General features: G+C 37.6%; 1 protein-coding gene across 10 annotated transcripts in view; it reads right to left on the bottom strand.

Annotated features, from left to right (window-relative positions):
• The window catches only part of MPDZ (multiple PDZ domain crumbs cell polarity complex component), a 186,153-nt gene that overhangs the window by 155,035 nt on the left and 9,579 nt on the right, over window positions 1-21,539 (bottom strand). For all 10 annotated transcript variants that reach the window (XM_088837899.1, XM_055428220.2, XM_055428223.2 and 7 more), the window contains exons 2-3: window positions 4,377-4,454; window positions 2,038-2,204 (exon numbers count right to left, since the gene is read on the bottom strand). In XM_088837899.1, coding sequence (XP_088694025.1) covers window positions 2,038-2,204; window positions 4,377-4,392 — 183 coding nt within the window. In that variant the 5' untranslated portion in view covers window positions 4,393-4,454. The remainder of the gene's footprint in view (window positions 1-2,037; window positions 2,205-4,376; window positions 4,455-21,539) is intronic.

The raw sequence follows: 21,539 nt of genomic DNA, 5'->3' as shown, positions 1-21,539 counted from the left end.
TCACGAACATCACAGCCTTGAAACACAGTTGACCCCTGCACAACACAGGGGTGAGTAGTTGGGAGAGACATCAATTATGACGCGGTCAAAAATTCTAGTGTTATAGCTTTGAGTCCGCCAAAAGTTAATTACTAATAGCCTACTGCTGACTAAAGTCTTACCTATAACATAGTCAGTTAACACATATTTTGTATGTTATATATATTATATAACATATTCTTATAATAAAGCAAACTAGAGAAAAGAAAATGTTATTAAAAACATCACAGGGAAGAGAAAATACACGTTTGTACAGTTCAAACCCAGGTTATTCAAGGATCAACTGTGTAACAGCATTTGTTGTTAACAAAATGAGATCACACTGTCCGTAGTCCTAGACTATGAGGCTCCATAATATTATCCTCAATAATTTCCAAAGAAGTTTAAGTTGAAACATGGGACCCAAATAGTTTTAGATCCCATATCCTAGTTCTATTTGGAAAGGATAAAATAAGCTCAACAACAAACAATCCTTTTTCTCCCCTCCTTTCAGCAGACCTGGTAAGTACAAAAGCTATTCCCCTTACATAAGACTAGATAGCAGAGACATTTTGACAGCTGCTACTCTGGACTAACAGCATTTCCTAACATAATCACTAGTAATTTTTCCTTCAACTTTCCCTCTCATTCGAGTCGTATTTCCATATAATACTATGATGGGAGAAGATATCTGTAAAACATCTTCACATTGTTTAAAAACCAGGTAATTTTTCTATACCATAATTACACTAATATCCATAATACTGGTTTCTCCAAAAGAATGCTAATCCATTCTGAAAATAAGTACATGAAACCAATTTTTTCAATAATTTACAAAGGAAAATAACACAATTATATATAATGAAACCACCTTTTTTTCTTAATTCATGATAACTTTTAAAATCATCAGGTACAGATTCACTTGAGAGAAATATTTTTAAAGATTCTTCTTGATCTATGCACTTAATTTGGGGGAGACACAAAAATAGCTAGATTAAGAAGTTATATGACATTTAACAAATTCTTTCTCTATTGCTGCTATTGTTCTTTTTCCATTTGGCAGATTTGGGGGTGTTTGTTGTTGTTAATTAAAGCTGTTTTTCAACTCAATTATGAAACTAGTCTTCAGGTTTCATGTTATACTTTTTAAGGCAGAATATTGGCTAGTCAGTCATCCATAACCATTAGATTAATGCTAAAAACATCAGGATGAGAATTAACTTGGACTGAAGACATAATTAGATTAACTTCAAACCTTGTGAGGATAACAACCATTTAAAAACTATTTTTTAAAAACCTGAGAAATGGTGATTACATTAAGTAGAGTGACCATCTGACTTCAGTTTTCATTCTGTCATTGCATTATGTTTCAATTTTAATATAAATGCTAGGACTTTTTAATACTCAAAATTTTTATAGAAATAAACACTGTGTTACATTTAGAAGTCCTAATGTTTATCACCATCTGATGCTGTCATGGGAGCAATTGCTACTTACACGCTTTTTAGAAGTGAGAATTGCAATTCCTCTAACTGATGACCATGTAATTATTCCTTCTACTGTCAATATAGAGGTGATTTCCTTTCCTCACATACATGATTACACATGCAAATCCAGGCTCATCTGAAATCTTTTAAGTGTGCTGAATGTCTGAATTTGAATAAGCACAATCACATGAACCATGAGTCACAGTGATGATGGAAACCAAGCTACAGCCATCCACCCTAAACATATTTTTATCATCTTCCTCTCCTATAGGAACTCATTCTTCCATTTTCCCACAGCTTTCAACACAATGTCATATCATTTACAATATACAGCCACAACCATTAAGAAAATAACTGAGGGCATGGCCGGGTGGGGAGCCACAGTGAATATGAAGTCTCACTTGGAGGTTTAAATGACTACATTAACAATGAATTCACACATGCAAAAATCAGCCTTTCAGAAAAAACAGGAGACTTTACAAGCTCTATGCCATGCTGTGCAGACCTCCTGTGGGTACACACCATGTCTTACCTGGTCTTTCAGCTGCTGTATGGAAGTCTGAAGGTTCAGAATCTGGCTGAAGAGCGGGCTCTGCAGCACTGACTTGAGAAGGTTCAGTTTGTCTTCATTTGCTGCGTCCCCACGTTCTCGCAGCTTGGCCTGCAAGCGCTCTGCTGCCTGCAGGGCCCGATTTTTGTCTAAACCAAAGAGCAGCATTAGTCAGTAACAGGACTCAAAAGACAGGCATCAAACCATGATTATAGAAATTCTAAAACTATTTCTTGGGAGAGCTGAAAATTGACTTGGAAAAAAGAAGGGACTAAAATATGTCACTCTAAATACATTCTTCAAACCTTGCAACCTCTAATAAGAAAGTTTGTTTAAAAGCAGCCAACTGGTTATAGTGTATGGTACATGCAACTAACTGTAAGTATGGAAACAAATTCAGATGATGCATATCTGATATACCTCTAATACCACCTATTTCAACTCTTTTATAAAAATTAAAACCAAACATTCTGTGATCTTATAAATGCTATTTATTTTTTATTAAAAATGTATATATAAGAAAAATTAGAAATATAACTAATAAGTAGAGGTAAATAATGTCACTGATGAATTATAACATCCAAAATATAACAATTTCATGTACTAAGAAGCAATGCATTATATACTTTTGCATTTACTTGAAAATACATTACAATAACACATATTTCTTCAAAAACACAATTTTTTAATGCTTGAAATGTCTTACCTCCAAATTAAATAGCATATGTACATAAGTGTAAAACTGAATACAATTTGTTTACTAATCACCTTGTATAAGGTACAAAGGTGTCAAAGTTAGTATTTTGCATAAGTGTATCCTTAATAATCCTAATATCTAACATGCAAGACTCTAGACAGTTAAATGCTACAATAATAGTTAAAAACATCTCCCAAAATCCCACTCTCACTCCCTCTCCCCCTTCCATATAAGTGAAGCTACAATTTTTAAAAAATACTAGAGACTGCTCAGATATATGCCCTAACAGATTCTTGATGATATCTATTAAAATATATTTTCCATATCATAGTAATAAAAAAAGTGAGAACTATCACTAGAGACATTTTTTGGTAGCAAAAATATGATTACACAGGAATGGAGAAACTAAACTATGAACTAATGCTGACTATGAGTTCATGCACAAAGTTAAACATTCATATGCAGAATTTTAAAAGCAAACAGTAATAAAGGTATGCCTAAGAACTGATTTTTAGGTCATATTTCCCATGGTATCTCAAAAAACAAATCTAGTATGAGTTCTCACATCAATTCTTGAAAGGTGTATGACTCAGTAATAACTTACAAAATGAAGATTATATGGTAATGGTTTAAATAATTCTGTATTTCCCCTTTGCTGTCCACTTTATTATAAGGAACTTTCCTATGCAAACTATTAGTCTTTATATAACTTTAGTATAAAACAGGTGATGCAGGAAATGTGCACCAATGCATTCTTAATATGGTCATAGTACCAGGAACAAAAGTCAACAGTAATGATCCTCATGATCACAAAAACAGCTCCTCCTTTCCTGCCACCCACTTCCTGCTACCCCTCAAAACCTGCAGGTGTCAAGGCATCAGCCATGATCATCAAGGCATCACAGTGAAATCCAGATACCTTCCAATAATCACACCCAAAAAGTTTCCTGGAAAAGGCAAAGACTGCAGTATCAGATAAGGGACCATGACAGACTGGATGTTCCATACCTGAAACCAGTTCTATAAACCAGCTTCTCTAAAACTAAACAGCAGTGCACTGTGTGTGTGTGTGTGGGGCGGGGGGGGGGGATCAACACATAAGTCTAGAAAATTTGTTGGATATTTCAACCTAAATTATCTACTGCAGAAATTAAACTGCCATAAATTGTCACTCAAGTCTGTCAACCTGTTTAGTATTGTTATAATAATTTTACCAACTTAAAAGCTCAGTACTGTTGAACCTGCCAAGAGGAAAGTAAAAGTAAGACATAGGCAATGACCTTCAGTACTAAAAATATTGTTACACTTCTGGTGCTATCCAGAAACAAACTGTAACCAGAACTTAGCTCATAAATCAGAACTGGGTTTTCATTAAGCTTTCTTAAAACCCATACTTGGTAGAACATTTCATATGCTTTTAACTTTTGCTTACAAATTATGTGTTTTGATAACACTTCGTATGAAATCATCTAAATATCAAATCACATTACCTTAGTACAATGATAGTGGATTAAAAAAAAAAACCAAGTTATTATAGACAGAATCTTAATATGTAGAATATATTTCAAAGATCCCAATTGAAGGAGTCTAAATCATTATCAAAACAGGGAGAAATAGGTCTTACCTACAGTTTCTAACATTTTTTTCCAAATTTCAATGTTCTTCTTTAGAATGATTATAAACCAACAACTACAATGGAACTCTAGGGAGAAAAGAAAATGAAATGGTTATGTTTTACAACTTTAAAATTATATTCTAAAACTAAATATTTTAAAAAGCACTTGACACTACTATGATTCCTCTGACCATTAAGAGATAACTTAAGACAGTTTTCTGTACAGGCAAAAAAAAAGAAATGTATTCATTTTAGGACTTAATCAAAATTATTTCATATTTGCAGGTAATACTTGTATAATAAAGTAAAAGGCATAACGTCTATTTTAAATAAGTTGCTGCTCAGTTGCTCAGTAACGTCTGACTCTTTGGGACCCAATGGACTGTAGCCTGCCAGGCTCCTCTGTCCATGAAATTCTCCAGGCAAGAATACCAGGTTGGGGGGTGTTGTCATTTCCTCCTCCAGGGAATATTCCCAAACCAGGGATCAAATTCACATCTTTTGCATTGGCAGACAGATTCTTTACCATTGAGCCACCTGGAAAGCCCCAAATAAGTTGGTAGAAGTATCTAAAATATTTCCTTGAAAGCTCCTCAACAGAGACCACTATAACTCTGGATTCACCTACAGATCCTTACCCAAAATGGAAGGAGCTTACTGGGCTCTGAATGAGAAATTCTGAAGGCAGAAAAATATTTTTAAGATAAAATGTAGAAGATATGACCCTGCCGTTGAATGCCGCTAGTCTTAATTGGGAAGACAAGTCAGACACACCAATTAAGAAATGAACTGTGATGCTCAATCAGTGAGTGAGTGCAAGATATATTAAACCATGGATGAAAAACTGAATAAAGGAGAGCACAACATTCAAAAGATATTCTACATTTTTAAAATACCCTCCAGTCAATAATCTTTTTCCCTACTCAAAAAAACTCCTTCAACCCACACAGATCTCATCTTTCTCTGATTATACTCATGTAAACTCTTTCAAGCACCAGATGCAGGTCTCCACTGACAATACACACATCATTAACCCATCTTGAATCTCTGCTGTCCAAGTTTTGTACAACTGACTCCAAGTTTTATTGATCCTTCCCCTTGCAGAAAACCCTCAGTCATCAGAAGTCAGTGGGTCATTCCTTCAATGGAGAAAAGAAATTCAGAACCAGACATCCTCATTTTTTATCCAGAAGATGAGATAGGGGACTTCCCTGAGAAGGAACAAGCTGACCCCCTGATTGAGAAAGAATGCCTTTGGGAGAAAAGGAAGAACCTGGTATGCAGGAGCAGATGCACAGACCATCAATGCCTGCAGTTAGCTCTGTGTAAACTCTGAGAATAATACCTACTGACCTTTCTTAAGCCAGGTCAGATATACAATTTAAAATGACTCCATTTCAAATAATCAAACAACTTAAGTACTGACACTTGTATTAGAAAGTCTCATAAAGTTTTGAAAAGGTAATATTATATACATGAATGCTTGTTATGCAGAATAAAATTTAATTCTCTGCTCTTTCCCCTATGAAAACTTAACTCAGAAAGATAAAAAGTCAAGAAAAAAGAGCACTGACTCTAACTTGGAATTAAGAGTGATACAGCCTTGAACAAGGGCCCTATCATATGAACCTTAGTTTCCTAGAAAACACACTTACTCTTTGGGTATGTTATGAGAAGTGAGATAAACATACAAATTTCCAGCTCACTGAAAAACACCTACCTCTCTGTTTTTATGATTAATGTTGACCACATGTAGATGAGCATTCCAATGCCAAGCCTTGCATGGTTTCACAAGGAAAAATATAGGAAGATCTTAAAGGACAATGTAAGAATCCTTCATAAAAGAGTATTATTAGGTCCTCTCTCAAAAAATTATTAACTTCTGACAAACAAACAAACGGAAAGATACCCCAATAGAAGGAAGTACAGGACTACAAACATGTAGTTAATGCAACTGCCCCGGAGGAAGTGTGATGGTAATGAAAGGGCATCGAAGAGGGAGTCTAATGACCTGAGTTAAAATTTCAGCCTGATCATTTACTAGCTCTACACCCTTGTTATGTCACTCATCTCTTTTCTGAACTTGGAATCTATAATTACAAGTGAATGGTATTCATAAAGTTTTGAAAGAGTAAAATTATTTACATGAGAGCTTGGTATGCACAATAAAATTTAGTTCTACACTCTTTCCTCTATGAAAAACTAACTTAGAAAGATAAATAGTATTAATTGCTTGGTGGGGGATGGAGGTTGGCCTATGGATTCAGAGGCCCAATGATTCATGAGGAGTCTGCAGAGAAAGCACAGAGTAAGTAGTTCTCAATGGTGAAAAACCCTGGCATCCAAAAGTTCACCTACAAGTCAGTTATGTGGAAGTAGAATTGCTTATTCTTTCAGAGAAACCCTTATCATAAATGTTTATATATATATATAAAAGCCTAGACTATTCCTGCAAGCTTTCCAAAGACACTAATGATTGGATGTCAACAGGTGGAGAACAATAGAAGAAAATTTAGAGCTGCATTTCCTCTGAATTTTAAAATTTTGTGTCAGTATACAGTGGCCAGATTTAGCAAAAAATAATACAGGATACCCAGTTTAATCTGAAATTCAGATAAATGAATAAATTCTAGTACAGGTATATCCCACACAATACTTGGGATATAATTGCACTAAACACTAACTTGTTGATTATCTAAAATCCAAATTTAACCAGGGATCCATTATTGTATCTGGCAAGCCTACTTATGTATATATTAGCTTAGGAAAAATGCAAATTTTAAAAACCATTTTTAATCTAAGGACTCTATGCTTCCTGCAGAACTTTAATGACAAATCCTTTAAAAATCCTCTTAATGATTTTAGCTATGACCTTTTGATTCTCCAACAACTGGTTGATAACACTGGTTCCAATCGAGGATAAAAATCAGCTTCTTTCATTTCTTTTAGAAACAGAAACTGGTTAATTAGGAATCATTTTACTTTTCAACAAGTTGTGCTGGTAATGTGTAAGCACAGCTTTTGTGTAGTTGAGAATCATTACTTGCCCAACACAGATTATACGGCAACTAACAAGTGAAAATGTCTTATGCTAAAAATAATTCTACTAACAGAAACTGCCCCAAATGCATATAATTTTCTAGATATCTTAACTATTTTGACTGTAAAAGGAGTATACCACTAGAAGAGCTTACTGCAATGGTTCGCGGCTTGTCAAAGTTGCTCAGCATCCGTTAATGCATTTAAATTTAGCATTCGTCTCATTCTTAGCTGCCTCAGCACTACCTGAAGTTAGCAGACAAATGCAAGGCTGTAGTCATTTGTAGGCAGTTTGTCATAAAATCAATTGGCCATGACAGAAAAACTGACACTGGTAGTCATAATTCATATTCTAGGGTTACTGAACTACTGTTCCAAGAGCACAAAGATGTCCAACTACCCACTAGCATCATGCAATCATCCAATAGAAAATAGTCAGCTCTTTTTAGCATCTGTTCTGTAGGACTTCTCCCTTGTTTTTACAGGCTTGATAAGAAAAGTATTTGTGAACAAAATCTTCCTTTTCAAGTTGACATTTATGAATCTCTTCAAATTCTTTCATTACTAACAGAATTTATTCATTCTTTTTTGCTCTTTCAAATCAAAGAAAATCTAGAATCCAGGAACCTTGCCTTTAACATAAGTCAAATACTGATTGATGGTCTCATCCTTCCTTTATAAAATGGAAAGATAAATTACCTGTCCAAAACGAATATGCTGAGAGGGGACACAGCTTACAAAAGAACTCAAATTCTCTTATTTATTGATTCAGCAACTCACAGAGTGCCTACATGAGCCTGTTTCTGGTGAGAGAATTAGAGGAATGAGGACACAGTCTGAGAACTCATGGGCCAAGTGAATGGAAGAAAAAAAAAGTAAACACACACTGGAAATAATAAGAATATAAAAGAGAGATGCCATCAAACCCAAACTGAAGAGAAAAGGGAAAGCTTCCTGGAGGCAGTGACCCCTGCATGGAATTTTTAAAAACAGATGGGAGATAGGACAGAAGGGGTGATGGAAGGGTTCCCCACACGGAGGCAATGAGCACTGCAAGCACTTACTTAGGCCTGGACTGGGCCTGAAGGACAAGGAAAGAAGAGGTAGCGAGGCTACAGCTGTGGTTACAGGGTAAATCCCTGAGGGCCCTGGGTGCCATTCATGAAGAGTTTATTTAAAACTGCAGCTTCTTTTGATAGAGTGAGTGATACAGCCAATCTTTGGTTTAGAACGATCACTCTGGTGATGGTGTGGAATATCTATAAAAGAAATAAAAGCTGGAAGCAAGAAGATCAGTTAAGAAGCATTTTCAAAGAGATGAAAGTGAAAAGTAAATGAAAATGGGAGACAGATCTAAGGCAAAGAGCCGTAAGCAATAGGATCTGGTGATGTGAAGATAAGGCAGATGAGTCTAAGAAGAATCTCAGCTTTCCTGCTTGAGTTACTGATTGGATGGTAGTATTAACACCATCAAGATTGAGAATATTAAAAAAAATATATAGCAAGTGATATGATATTCTAGAAATAAAGCTCTGTCCTGATCAAGAGTTTAAAAGGCTGAGTGAGTGTTACAGTGCCTTATAACACCACTGCTGCTGCTGCTAAGTCGCGTCAGTCGTGTCTGACTCTTTGCAACCCCATAGATGGCAGCCCAACAGGCTCCTCTGTCCCTGGGATTCTCCAGGCAAGAATACTGGAGTGGGTTGCCATTTCCTTCTCCAATAGGCTCCCAAAATTCATATGTTGAAGCTGTAACCCTCAATGAGATTATATTTGGAGATACGGTTTTTAGGAAATAATCAAGTTTAAATAAGGTTATAAGGGTGGGGTCCAAGAGGACTGAAAACCTTATAAAAAGACAAAGAGATATCTATGTTCCTTTCCCTCCTTCCTTTTCTCCCTCTCATCACATGCAAGCAACAAAGAAAAGCCATGTTTTTTCTTTGGAAGTACACAGTGAGAAAGTGGCCATCCACAAAATCAGGAAGAGAGCTCTCACCTGAAACCAAACCCTGCTAGATCTTGAAGGTGAACTTCCCACCCTTTAGAGCAGTGGGGAAATAAATTTCTGTTTCAGCCACCCCGTCTATGGCATTATTTACAGCAGGCTGAACTAATTACTGCAGATTTGCAACCTTCCCACAGCCCCTGCTCTAAGGAATATGCCATTTCACACTATGCTATGCCCCTCTCCTCCAACCATAACCAGGGAAGCAAAGGGTGGGCCCCTCACTCAGTGAAAGACAATCTAAGTGCTGACCTAAGAGGTAAAACGGCTAGAGTCTCTCTCTTGAGAATTTGAAAGAATAAACCAATTAGTAGTGGAGCTAAAGTAGAAATGATAGAAGAAGCATGAGTAAGAATGAAGAAGCTAAGGTGGGGCACACACAGGCTTGAGTTATGAGAGACAGGAACAAATCAGTGGACAGAGACAGAAGAAGACAGCTGACATTAGGAGAGAGGCAAGGATTGCCTGGGAGACCCCACACAGCTAATGAGAGGAAAACAAAGTAAAACTGGTCCCCAAGAAGCAGTCACCGACATTCATTTTTACAGTGCGCTCCATGCTGCCAGAGATAATCTGTATGAGGCTCTCTTTGTTGCAATCAAACACACCTATTACACTCTGCTTTGGTACAGCATCATCCTATCACATCCCAAATAAACCAGTATCTTTCTTAAGATGAACCCTTCCTCCTTTAACTAATTCATGTGGATACTCTACTTCTGATAAAGATTTGAGGGAAGTTACAAGCAAATACAACTTTAATATGAAAACTGAGACAATTAAGAATTTTACAAGAGAGATGCTGCTGCTGCTGCTGCGTCACTTCAGTCGTGTCTGACTCTGTGTGACCCCATAGACGGAAGCCCACCAGGCTCCCCCGTCCCTGGGATTCTCCAGGCAAGAACACTGGAGTGGGTTGCCATTTCCTTCTCCAATGTGTGAAAGTGAAAAGTGAAAGTGACGTCGCTCAGTCGTGTCCAACCCTAAGCGACCCCACGGACTGCAGTCTGCCAGGCTCCTCCATCCATGGGATTTTCTAGGCAAGAGTACTGGATAGTTACTTCAAAAAAACAAAGCATGGGGAACTTCTACTATGGCAGGTGAATAAAATACTGTAAAGGATTCAGTTTCGATCAGAGCCTGAGAAAAGTCATCAGGTTTAAATTAAACAAATCATAAATTTACTGTTATTAAAGGAATGTGAGATCTGACTAACAAGGTTTCATTCTATAAATGAAACCATAGTAACTGTGGAAAACATTCACAAGTAATGAAAATATTTCTGGCTAAAATATTCTAGTCAAAGGAGAATAGAAATACTTTCACTTCTAACTCCACTAGAAAAATAAGCCAAACATGTATGTTACAATTAAAATACTAAAAAAACAAAAATAGAATTTACAATATATAAACCAGGAGGAAAAAAGATGGAACAAACCATACTCAAGCAATTTAAAAGAGTTTGAGAATATAGAAAATAAAGAAAAAGGAAAAAGCATCATTAAAAAAAGAGAAATGAAATAAATTCAGATATCCATATTCACCATAAATATAAATGGGTTAGACTCACTGAAGAACAGGCTCACAATCTGTATCTCAAAAATGAAAATGAGAGTTGTAAACAGTCTGATGTCAGCTATAATTTTTAATATATAGAATAATAACATATGCATATATAAAAAGGTATCTATGCGATTTCATCATTACAAAAATGAGTTATTGATAAAAGGACACATTCTAAAATCAATTACATTTATAGTTACTTTTAGGAGTGGACAGATGGAAATGGTAGCTTTTGATCAGAGAGAGGTCAAAAGGTGACTTTAGCTTTCTCTACATTTTTAAGGAAACTATAATTTTAAAGTTTTAAAGTTATATGTGTAAAAATTGAGTTGAAATATTTATGGATAAAGTGGTGAAATGCACGGTATTTTCTTCCAAAAAATGGAAGAGGACAGAAGAAATATGACTGGACAAGAAACAGTGGCTATTAAAAGTGAATAATGGATACATGAGGATTCACTATAATATACACATCATAAAAAGTACATTATAAAGTTTTCATAACAAAAAAATAGAAAAATAAGCAACTGACAATAAACATGTGAAAATGTTAATACCTACCTAATTTTGGAGGATGGGACTAGAGCTGATTAGTTCCTTCTTTATTCACAATATTTTTCAAATTCTCCCTATCATCCTTTCCCAACAAAAAAAGGTTTCACCTTGAACTACTAAATTACTTGGAAAAATATTTTACTATTGGTAAATGCTATCAGAAAGATAATTTCTTCAGGCTAGATCACTTAACCCCCACAAAATGACAGGAAATATTATGAAAAGATTTCTTCAAAATTAGTATTTCATAAGGAATCTATATTTCTACCATTAAAAACAAATTTATTCTGATTTTCTGATGGCTAGAAGTACTGCATCTAATTTTACCAACTCCTGTGAGATAACAGCCTTAGAAGCAGATCTATGGCCCCAGATTAGCTAATTCAAGTGAGACTGAGCAGCAGGGCAGGAAGTGATAAATGACTATTACTGTTCTACTTTCGAACATACACACAGAGAAAACTAAAACACCCACCATTGGAAATGATGGGTCAACCCAAGAGAATACATAAATATAAATTTGTTTCAGTTGAAAGAAAACTTATCTTTCATGTATATGTAAATGATGATTCAATATTATGAACAGTCACATAATATATTTAAGCTAAAATTACAATACAGGCAAGTGGCATATTAACCCACATTTGGACATACATAAATTATAATCATTACTCTGATCAGAAATCTACATACTCTAAACAAATTTTGGTGATAATAATCATTTCATTCCTTTTCCTAGGAATTTTCTAATACGGAGAAAATAACCTACTGAAAATACATATGGATATTAGGCTATTTAGTAACTTACAGACACACTTACACAACAATGTGTTTATACTAACAAACACTAACTTTACTTAATGTTCATTAACTTTATTTTGGTTTTGAAAGCTACTTCCTTTTATTTTTAAGACTGTTGGCCTGAAGTGAAAGGTTAATTGTCCTTTCAAAACGTATAACATATTCTATCCTTAACTGCAGATTTCCTAAAAGCACAAAGATACTAATTTTATACAGACATTTTACCAGATTCATATCCACTTCCAGAAACACACACATAAATTAAATTTTGTGATGCTTTTGAGTCAAGCTCCTTTTTTATTACTCACACTCAAAGATGAAGTCAATTTTATGGTTGAAAGCAGCCTTAAAAAACATGTAGGGCATAGACAAATGCAAGTTCGCTAAGGTTTGGTGAACTATAATTTAAAAAATAACTATAACAATTTAAACAACAAGTATCAGCAGTGTGTCTGGGATTAGAACCTCAGGCTGCTTTATTACTCAACTGACTTTTTGAAAGGCTGGACTTTTTTTTAATATACTACAAACCAATTAAGTTTATATTCCATTATACTATATTCATTTCCTTCCTCCTCCATCATCCATATGTTTTTTAAAGAACAACCAAGGAGACACACACAAACACACTGCTAGAGAACTAGAGATTCCAATACCTTCTCTCTGGGCAACCATTTTCATGTATTTTCCATCCATACTGTTATCTCTTAAAACAATCATTCCTACAGGAAAGGGACCCTCTGCCCAAATCAACTCACACCAAATATGGTGACTCAGAAAAAAGATTTAGAAGCTTCTGAGAATAAAGATTTAGCCTCTTCTGTTCTCTCATCCCCTAGCTAAACTCAGGAATTTAGGCTGGTGGGCAGTTTGATCCTGTTTGCCACCATACTGTCAGTGTTGAGAGCCAAGTAGCAACAGGCTGGGCACACTTCTTGGACAGAACCAGGCAGGGGAATTCCTCCAAGGGCTGCCCCAGGAAGGCAAACAACACTGGATCCACATCAGAACTCCAGAGGCAGCCAACTGTTCATACAGCACTCACTCCAGCCACATAATTGAACTGAGGCAAACCGAAAATGGACAGGAGGATTAACTTTGCCACAGAATCCTCAGGTGTCATTCCTCCAGTTGGCAACCAATCCACCAGAGAAATTACTTCAGGCGCCTGCCTCCTGCCCTTTGCCTGCCTGGAACGGAGCAATTCTCCAGTGGGCAGGGCCAATGGTGTCCCTGGCACTTAGAAAAAGCACGAATACACAAAGCATCCCCATAGGACCCTGTAACATGGCCCGACAGCTGCCAGTCAGTTCTGTGTTAAGACTGACCAACTGCAAGAGGAGATGATAGATGAATCTCTGTCGTTCCTGGCTGCCCTCTCAGAGATGAGTTCGTGAGATCTCAGTAACAATACTGGCATATAACAAAACAATTGATGGCTCTGTCAGTTGTGACCCAATGATTCCTTAGGGGAAAGCCCTAAAGAACAGTAAAGAGAGAAAACTTTGTTCAACAGAGATACACTGTGGAACTAGGAGATGGAAGGTCAGAATACTACAACCATGCTGCTTCAACTTACCTCGCCATCCAACTAGTTAATGTGCTTCATCAAAGGTCATCCAAGGGCTTTGCCCCATAATTTAAAAAATAACTACATCCACCATTCCCAAACAGTTTTTCCTGTTCTGGAATCTTTTCTACAAAAGTTATGAAGTGTTGTCTATCATATTGCCACTTAGCTATCATTTAGCTGTAAGTACTAAACATAATTAGATATTTTTCTTTTTCCCCATCAATCAGTGCTTCCTAAATTCAGTCTGTGGCTTTCATGATTTCCCTTTGCTGAATCTGGATGGAAACAAAAGACGTTTACAAACTTTACCCAGAAAAGGGCAGCCTCAAATTTCTAACAGGAAACCCTCTGGGAAGAAAACGGCATACTGAAGTGTGATTTAATGTAGCTGTTTTTCTTTCGTGCACTATGCTTGTGGTGACCAGAGGTCTGGACCCATGTTGACTCAGTTTCAACCCTTTGCTGTGCTGAGAAGTACCAGGCATGTGCTGAGAAGGGCTCACGAAAGATCATGCTCTCCTGCTCTGAGTCCATTATTTGCAATACTTGTCATGGAGCATTTAGAACCCTTAAGTTCAGCTGGCAGAAGAAATTAATGCATTTTTGCAATTATTAATGCTTAATAATTTCAAATATCATAGTTAAAGACATCAGAAAAGTTTGTGACCTTTTACCGAAACAACTTGCTAACACCTCATTTTGCTGATATGGAGTAAAAGGTCAAAGAGATGACTAACTTTCCCAAGATCACATAACTCAGGCCTTTTATTAAGCAATCCTATTTCTATAGCCATTATTATGCAGGGGCACTGTAAAGTTTACATAATAAAACATCAATAACTATCTGAAAGTTTCAACAGAAGGTAGTCTTAATTAATCTACAAGAGGATATGGGGGCAGAAGAAAAAGGGAGAAATAATAAGCTTAAAAATCTTACTCCATTAGATTGGGTGTCTATTAAATTCCCTAAACAATGAACTGTTTAATTTTCCATGTCATTTTGTAGATTTTTTTTTTTAAAGCAACTTTATTGCTCAGGTACAAACTAACCACCAAATAGTCCCTTCAAGAGCCAAAGGTTTCCCAATATATATTCACTACTGGAATATTTAAAATGTAGGTGTGTTGTAATCCACAACTAAGCCAATAATTTGTCATTTAAGACTGTTAGAACCTGCTCTTCAATAACAACTGATGATAAAACTGTATATAAGAACTGGTTTCTGTTGCATCTACTATAATAACTCTTCCACAAGTGAGGTTTTTAGAACATGAACTGGCATTTATTTTTACTCTTTGAAATGAAACCGTTTATGAAATAGCTGTCACATAGCCCCATCTTCTTAAACACAGCATATGTGCTTCACAAACATGCATACATTTAATCCTACCAATTGCTCAATATTAGATATACCCACTTTCAAGTAAGAAAACTGAGGCTGAAAGATTATTGTCTCCTAGACTCATGACGTATGTAAGCACCAGAGCTAACATTAAAAGCCAATCTGAGTCTGACTGACATCAAAGCCAGTGCTTTCCACCATATCACAGCTCTGTGCTCTAATAATAATACTACAGGAAAGAAAATAGCTACTTACCTTCAGATAAGTAGCCTCAGACGGCCATGCTTTCAGAGGTCCCAAACTGCTACTATAAGGCTCTCTTGAAAAAACATTCTTACCATTTTACTAGTTGAGATCCTGGGCAAGTCACTTAACTTCTTGGAGCTGCTGTTGTAAAGTGAGCATTAACAATAACATATGCAAAATGCCTGGAAGAAACAGGCATACAAAACCTGCTGCTAGGGGGCAGGAGGAGAAGGGGATGACAGAGAATGAGACGGCTGGATGGCATCACCGACTCTATGGACATGAGTTTGAGTGAACTCCGGGAGTTGGTGATGGACAGGGAGACCTGGCGTGCTGTGATTCATGGGGTCGCAGAGAGTCACACACGACTGAGCGACTGAACTGAACTGAACTGAGTATCGGCACCAACTCAATGGACATGAGCTTGGGTAAACTCCGGGAGTCAGCGATGGACAGGGAGGCCTGGCGTGCTGCAGTCCATGGGGTCGCAAAGAGTCAGACACCACTGAGCGACTGAACAGAACTGCGTGTCTGTTGTTTCCAATTTGAACATAATTCTTTAACAGGAGTGAAAATTTGATCATTTCTGACCTTGGTCTTGTAAGTTACACTACGTCTTACTTATGTAGTAAATAAAGCATTTACCTTTAGAACTGCTTTCCCACCGCTGAAAAATACATGTACTTTTCATACTATTGAAGATCCCCCAAATCACTCCCTCTAAAATACTTCAAAGAAGTAGAAATGAACCCAAAGAAAGTGTAATCCAAAATTCAGCTTAGTCAAAGGACTGACACTTAAAAAAGTGTTAAGTAACCAACCAGAGGAGACAGACGGAGAGGCAATAGATGTGGTGTCTGACAAGACAGAGATAAACGAACAGGAAGAAAGGAAGAAGAAACATTGAGGTGAGGAAGCTGAAAGAGGGAGGAAATAGAAAGCTGAAGGACAGCAAAGCAAGTTAGAAAGCCCTGAGAAAAGTCCTTAGCATTCGCCAGGCTAACAGGAGGTGGAGGGCGTGCTGACTAAGGTCACAGATGCCCAAAAGAACTGAATCATCTCCCCGCTAATGTGAAATCTGATCTCAAAGGAAGAACTGCAACTCAGTCTTCCTGTACCTAAACACAGTAAAACTCATTACATTTGAGTCCCTATCCTTTGAGTCAGTTATCAGAATCTCCTGAAATAAAGTATGTGAAAGTGCTTAGAAAATGGGAAGTTATAGAAGCTTTAGGCATTATTATTACTATCAACAATATTAGCATCAGAATGGCTAACCGATGCTGTAGTTTCCTATCCCTAATTTAAGAAAATCAACAACGATAGAAAATTATATATACACAGCACTATTTTAGCAAGCTTTAAATAAGCACTTACATTTCCCTGGGCCTAAGGCACAGGCAGACTCAGCAGGAAGATACTTGCACCAGATACTTCCATCCTCGTACAAATAAATACACACTTTCACATCTAATTTTGCATTCATAATTGTTTTTGTTTTTTTTTTTAAGAAAGTCATCCTAAATTATATAAAATTTAAGCCCCTCCCCCGCAAAATATCCAAACTCTACTATCTGCCTCTATCACTAAACCATATGGCAAAGAAAAATAAAGACAGGTACCTTCCGAGCTTGCTTCCGAGCTCTCAATTTTGTAGAAAACAGTACATAATTACACTGCAAAAAGATGTGCTAAATTTGGGGAGTGTAAAAGGAATTCAATGCTATCAAAATGAGTCAGAAAAAAAAAACAACTGGGAACATGACATGTGAATTGTCCTGAAAGACCTGTAACTTGGGATATGAGGGACAGCCAGGAGAGGGTATGGCATCTCTTACAAATGGAAAGACACCTGCTAAACAACAAAACCACATAATTTAATGACAATGGCTCTGTAGCACAAGGCTGCCACAGGAGACAGGAGAGGAAAGCCATGTTTTCATGGCCTTCATGGGACTTTGCCCTACAGGGGGAGAGCGGTGAATTTTAGACACATGGGGCAGGGGTGGCAGGGAAGGGGGGTGGTTACTAAAATTTTCTGGGGAAAAAAATTTCTGGCAATAGGCTACATTGTTCATCAAAAATAGAAAAGAATTAGGGATTTCCCTGGTGGTCCAGTGGTTAAGTCTCAGCGTTTCCAACATAAGGGGCCCAGGTTCCATCCTGCAAACCGAGGGTTCATGAGCCTCAACTGGTTCCTTATGACATAACTAAGAAAAAAATCCCACAATTCTCAACCAAGTTGTGACCTGGCACAACCAAAGAAATAAATATTTTTTAAAAAATAGAAAAGAACTAATAATAGTACAAACAGACGTTCAGTTCAGTTCAGTAGCTCAGTCGTGTCCGACTCTTTGCGACCCCATGAATCACAGCATGCCAGGCCTCCCTGTCCATCACCAACTCCCGGAGTTCACTCAAACTCATGTCCATCGAGTCGGGGATGCCATCCAGCCATCTCATTCTCTGTCATCCCCTTCTCCTCCCACCCCCAATCCTTCCCAGCATCAGAGTCTTTTCCAGAGACGTTCCGTTCCGTTCCGTTCCGTTCAGTCGCTCAGTCGTGTCCGACTCTTTGCGACCCCATGGACTGTAGCCTACCAGGCTTCTCTGTCCATGGGATTCTCCAGGCAAGAATACTGGAGTGGGTTACCATCTCCTTCTCCAGGGGATCTTCCCGACCCAGGGATCGAACCCGGGTCTCCCGCATTGGAGGCAGACACTTTAACCTCTGAGCCACCAGGGAAGCCCAGAGACGTTAGGTTGTTAAAAACAGCCCAGTTCGGGGGGTGGGGTGGGGGGTGGGGGGGTACAGAAATGTGAGCAAGATTAATGCCAGGAAATGAGAGAGGTGATACAGACACACACATTAGAGAGTGTTAAAAGGACCGATGACCACGAGTTGTGTGTTTGGGGCAGGTGTAATGATTCATGGGGTCGCAAAGAGTCAGACAGGACTGAGCGACTGAACTGAACTGAATGAGTGAATGACAGCAACAGAGGTCAACGCTCAGCCTTTCTAATCTGGGAAACGAAAAATACCAGAGCATCATTAGCTTAAAGAGCAGAAAAAGAAATGTCGCTTAGAGAAAGAAGTTAGAAATGCATTCCTTTTGGGCATCATGAGCTTGAAATGTCTAGAAAACAGGAAATGATAGAATTTAGGCTCCATGAGGGTAGGAACTTTTGTTTTCGTTTTTTTCAATGTTCTTGATTTCTTTTTCTCACTGGCTATATCACCAGCTCCAGAAACTGGCTGGCCCAAAGTGGGCGCTCAACAAATATTTATTGAAAGAATGAATCAATTACATAAGTGAATCTAAGGAGAAAAAAATCTGGAAGTATAAATCAGGGAATCACTGGCCTAAAGGTGTTGCTGAAAATAAAGAAGATTAACCAGGAAGAAAATAGAGATTAAGGAGAGAACAGAGACTGGAACTCTGGGAAACACATACATTTAAAAATAGAATATAAGAATTACTTTAGGGGTAAAAATCCATTAGAAGTAAGGACTCTTCATGCTTTATCACTCTCAACATGTACTTACAAAACACCCACCAGGGCCAACAGTCTAGGCCAGGTTACTGTTTATTTCTGTTCTGTTCTGTTCAGTCGCTCAGTCGTGTCTGACTCTTTGCGACCCCGTGGACTGTAGCCTACAAGGCTTCTCCATCCATGGGCTTCTCCAGGCAAGAATACTGGAGTGAGTTGCTGACCCTAAATAAGGGTCATCACTGACATCACATTTGACATCACTTTGTTTCCTATACTAATGTGATAACAAATGACATGGAAAGTGAAAGTCACTCAGTCAAATCCGACTCTTTGCAACCCCATGGACTATACAGTCCATGGAATTCTCCAGGCCAGAATACTGGAGTGGGTAGCCGTTCCCTTCTCCAGGGGATCTTGCCAACCCAGGGATCGAACCCAGGTCTCTGGCATTGCAGGTGGATTCTCTACCAGCTGAGCCACAAGGGAAGTCCCTGACTTATGGAAGATAACCTTAATCAAGTCATATTAAATACAGAAGATCAAAATATCTTAGACATCAAACAATTATTTGTAAGAACAAATTCAAAATCGTAGTGGAATCAAATTATTCCATCCATATCCAAGATGAATTAATATCTACATACCTGGAAAATCTGGGCTTCCCAGGGAGCTCAGTGGTAAAGAATTTGCATACCAACCCAAGAAACGCAAAAGACACAGGTTCAATCCCTGAGGGAAAATCCCCTGTAGTAGGAAATGGCAATCTAGTACTCTTGCCTGGGAAATCCTACAGACAGAGGAGCCTGGTAGGCAAGTCTCCAGGGTCGCAAAGTGTTGGACACGACTGAGCACACACGCACGCAAAACATGGGGGAAAAAAAAAATCTAAAATATCAGTGATCAGGCTCTCTTATTTACCTCCATGCTGCTGCTGCTGCTGCTGCTAAGTCGCGTCAGTCGTATCCGACGCTGTGCGACCCCACAGACGGCAGCCACCAGGCTCCCCTGTCCCTGGGATTCTCCAGGCAAGAACACTGGAGTGGGTTGCCATTTCCTTCTCCAATGCATGAAAGGGAAAAGTGAAAGTGAAGTCGCTCAGTCGTGTCCAACTCTTGGCGACCCCAGGGATTGCAGCCCACCAGGCTCCTGCCATGGGATTCTCCAGGCAAGAGTACTGGAGTGGGTTGCCAGTTCCTTCTCCGACCTCCATACTAAACCAAAACAAATTCACCTCTAGATCTCCCATTAACTGAACAGGCAAACACTCAAAAATAAATTAAAGTTTGTCCACAGTAACTGAAACCAATGTTTTTCATAACCTGTACTAAAAACTCCCTAGAGAGAATGCTGTATGCCTCTGACAGCAGAGAGATGCCACTCTCTAAACCAGCTGATAAGCTCATCAGGCAGTGGCAGTCTACACTGCTGAAGACACGGAGGAAAACCAGTTGAAAAGATAATTTACATCATGCTGGCCAGATTCCAAGTTGCTCAGATAAGGGAAAATTATATAAAGTCAAAAGTAATATGAACCTACTCAAACACAAACCTTAGCCTTATAAGATAAGTAAGTGTGGGCCAATTCAATCCCCTAACTACTAATTCAGAGATAATTATAACAGGCTACACTAGATGCCTTATGTAATTCCATAGGACTCACAAAGGCCATCCTAACAACCTGGTATTTTCTCTCTAAAAACAATTTAAAAGATCTTATTCTTTCAATAAACATGACTATTTGCTTCTTAATTAACCCATCTACTATTTAATCACATACATTAACTGTATTTTACTAAGGCACTCAAAAGGCTGTTAAAATTAAGATTATAAACCATTTTTTACTTTTGTAGTAATCCAGAGAGTATACCTGCTTTAAATGGTGGTGTCCTGGGGTTTGTAGTTTTTCTTGTTACACATAATTTCAATCAAGTGATGAGAAAGTAGCAACAAACATATAAATGTTAAAAATGGCCTGAGAAATCTGAATGATCCCAGTAAGAATAACATGTTTTCATAAAATAATGACTATCCCTTCTCCAATTCTTGGTGTGTCCAATGATGTTAGGTGTAACATACACTGGGGGGCAATTATTTGGATAATTCGAGCACCAAATTACTCCTTTGTTATCCAATTCACTATATGATTGTTACACAAAGTTGTCAAAAGAAGTAAGCAATAAATCTTTCAAAAATTATAAGAGCTACCAAAAATATGCACAAGGGTCAGGAGAACTAGGCAAGCACTCTGGAATAAAGCTTGGGGCTCAATACTAAGAGTGACTTCACGTCATATACAAAAGCTTGTGGAAAGCCTCAATACTCATGCAACTTCTTTTTATATTACCTGACATCTTCAAAAATTAGAAAAATTTAAGCCTCCTTATTTTACAATTTACTAGGCTTTTTTTTTTTAAACAAAACACAACTTACCTATTTTGAAACTTCAGCAAACATTAAATACGGGTATTCAAATTTTATGTTGATCCAAAAGGACAAGAATTTAAGAAGATAGAATAAAACTATCAAATACAAAAGTCTGACCCAACACA

Source organism: Moschus berezovskii, chromosome 7 (assembly GCF_049115385.1).
Source record: "Moschus berezovskii isolate FMDL1 chromosome 7, NW_MosBer_1.0, whole genome shotgun sequence".
Classification (NCBI taxonomy): domain Eukaryota; kingdom Metazoa; phylum Chordata; class Mammalia; order Artiodactyla; family Moschidae; genus Moschus; species Moschus berezovskii.
The sequence above is the reverse complement of the archived record's forward strand: the minus strand, read 5'-3'. Positions and strand labels throughout refer to the sequence as shown.